Source organism: Carcharodon carcharias (assembly GCF_017639515.1).
Source record: "Carcharodon carcharias isolate sCarCar2 chromosome X unlocalized genomic scaffold, sCarCar2.pri SUPER_X_unloc_8, whole genome shotgun sequence".
NCBI lineage: Eukaryota > Metazoa > Chordata > Chondrichthyes > Lamniformes > Lamnidae > Carcharodon > Carcharodon carcharias.
This window is the reverse complement of record NW_024470885.1, coordinates 202,501-205,000: the sequence shown is the minus strand read 5'-3', so window position 1 is coordinate 205,000 and position 2,500 is coordinate 202,501. Positions and strand designations below refer to the sequence as shown.

Below are 2,500 nucleotides of genomic sequence, written 5' to 3'. Positions count from 1 at the left end.
TGTCGGAGGGTTAGCGCTGAGGGAGCGCTGCACTGTGGGAGGGTCAGTGCTGAGGGAGAGCCGCACTGTTGGAGGGTCAGTGCTGAGGGAGAGCCGCACTGTCGGAGGGTCAGTGCTGAGGGAGAGCCGCACTGTCGGAGGGTCAGCGCTGAGGGACAGCTGCACTGTCGGAGGGTCAGTACTGAGGGAGCGCCGCACTGTGGGAGGGTCAGTGCTGAGGGAGAGCCGCACTGTCGGAGGGTCAGTGCTGAGGGAGAGCTGCACTGTCGGAGGGTCAGTGCTGAGGCAGTGCCGCACTGTCGGAGAGTCAGTGCTGAGGGAGCGCTGCACTGTCGGAGGGTCAGCGCTGAGGGAGAGCCGCACTGTGGGAGGGTCAGCGCTGAGGGAGAGCCGCACTGTCGGAGGGTCAGTGCTGAGGGAGAGCCGCACTGTGGGAGGGTCAGTGCTGAGGGAGAGCCGCACTGTCGGAGGGTCCGCGCTGAGGGAGTGCTGCACTGTCGGAGGGTCAGTGCTGAGGGAGAGCCGCACTGTCGGAGGGTCAGCGCTGAGGGAGTGCTGCACTGTCGGAGGGTCAGCGCTGAGGGAGAGCCGCACTGTCGGAGGGTCAGTGCTGAGGGAGTGACGCACTGTGGGAGGGTCAGCGCTGAGGGAGTGCCGCACTGTTGGAGGGTCAGTGCTGAGGGAGTGCTGCACTGTCGGAGGGTCAGTGCTGAGGGAGTGCCGCACTGTTGGAGGGTCAGTGCTGAGGGAGCGCCGCACTGTTGGAGGGTGAGCGCTGAGGGAGAGCCGCACTGTCGGAGGGTCAGTGCTGAGGGAGAGCTGCACTGTGGGAGGGTCAGTGCTGAGGGAGTGCCGCACTGTCGGACGGTCAGTGCTGAGGGAGCGCCGCACTGTCGGAGGGTCAGTGCTGAGGGAGAGCCGCACTGTCGGAGGGTCAGTACTGAGGGAGATCCGCACTGTCGGAGGGTCAGCGCTGAGGGAATGCCGCACTGTGGGAGGGTCAGCGCTGAGGGAGAGCCGCACTGTCGGAGGGTCAGCGCTGAGGGAGAGCCGCACTGTCGGAGGGTCAGTGCTGAGGGAGTGCCGCACTGTCGGAGGGTCAGTGCTGAGGGAGAGCCGCACTGTCGGAGGGTCAGTGCTGAGGGAGAGCCGCACTGTCGGAGGGTCAGTGCTGAGGGAGAGCCGCACTGTCGGAGGGTCAGTGCTGAGGGAGAGCCGCACTGTCGGAGGGTCAGTGCTGAGGGAGAGCCGCACTGTCGGAGGGTCACCGCTGAGTGAGAGCCGCACTGTGGGAGGGTCAGTGCTGAGGGAGAGCCGCACTGTCGGTGGGTCACCGCTGAGTGAGAGCCGCACTGTCGGAGGGTCAGTGCTGAGGGAGCGCCGCACTGTGGGAGGGTCAGCGCTGAGGGAGAGCCGCACTGTCGGAGGGTCAGTGCTGAGGGAGAGCCGCACTGTCGGAGGGTCAGTGCTGAGGGAGAGCCGCACTGTCGGAGGGTCAGCGCTGAGGGAGAGCCGCACTGTGGGAGGGTCAGTGCCGAGGGAGAGCCGCACTGTGGGAGGGTCAGTGCTGAGGGAGAGCCGCACTGTGGGAGGGTCAGTGCTGAGGGAGAGCCGCACTGTGGGAGGGTCAGCGCTGAGGGAGAGCCGCACTGTCGGAGGGTCAGTGCTGAGGGAGAGCCGCACTGTGGGAGGGTCAGTGCTGAGGGAGAGCCGCACTGTCGGAGGGTCAGTGCTGAGGGAGTGCCGCACTGTGGGAGGGTCAGCGCTGAGGGAGAGCTGCACTGTGGGAGGGTCAGTGCTGAGGGAGCGCCGCACTGTCGGAGGGTCAGTGCTGAGGGAGTGCCGCACTGTGGGAGGCTCAGTGCTGAGGGAGCGCCGCACTGTGGGAGGGTCAGTACTGAGGGAGAGCTGCACTGTGGGAGGGTCAGCGCTGAGGGAGAGCTGCACTGTCGGAGGGTCAGCGCTGAGGGAGAGCCGCACTGTCAGAGGGTCAGTGCTGAGGGAGAGCCGCACTGTCGGACGGTCAGCGCTGAGGGAGAGCCGCACTGTCAGAGGGTCAGTGCTGAGGGAGAGCCGCGCTGTCGGAGGGTCAGCGCTGAGGGAGTGCCGCACTGTGGGAGGGTCAGTGCTGAGGGAGAGCCGCACTGTCAGAGGGTCAGGAGCAGATACCCACCAGCACTGAGTGAGGAGTAGTTTAAATCCGTCTGGACAGCTCGAAGGCACAGGCAGGTGGAGACTGTTGCTGCCAACACCCCAGATGATGGCAGAGGAGTCGACATCTTTGTACGGGATCTCTCCTGTCAATAACTCCCAGAGAACCACTCCAAACGACCTGCCAACAGAGAGGCACAAAGTACACAAAGTCACTCAGCACCACCCCCTCAACAACAACCTGCTTCTCAAATCACTTACAATACAGCGTCTCATCCCCCCCTCACTGTCCCCGCACCAGGTCCATCAACAGCTCTGCTCTCCATATACCATCATTAGACTATACTCG

The 2,500-nt window shown here is 64.8% G+C and overlaps 1 protein-coding gene across 1 annotated transcript in view; it reads right to left on the bottom strand.

Moving 5' to 3' along the window:
* The window catches only part of map3k12 (mitogen-activated protein kinase kinase kinase 12), a 50,906-nt gene that overhangs the window by 34,771 nt on the left and 13,635 nt on the right, over window positions 1-2,500 (bottom strand). The window contains exon 5 of the mRNA XM_041182524.1: window positions 2,174-2,332. Within this exon, the coding sequence (XP_041038458.1) occupies window positions 2,174-2,332 (159 nt within the window). The remainder of the gene's footprint in view (window positions 1-2,173; window positions 2,333-2,500) is intronic.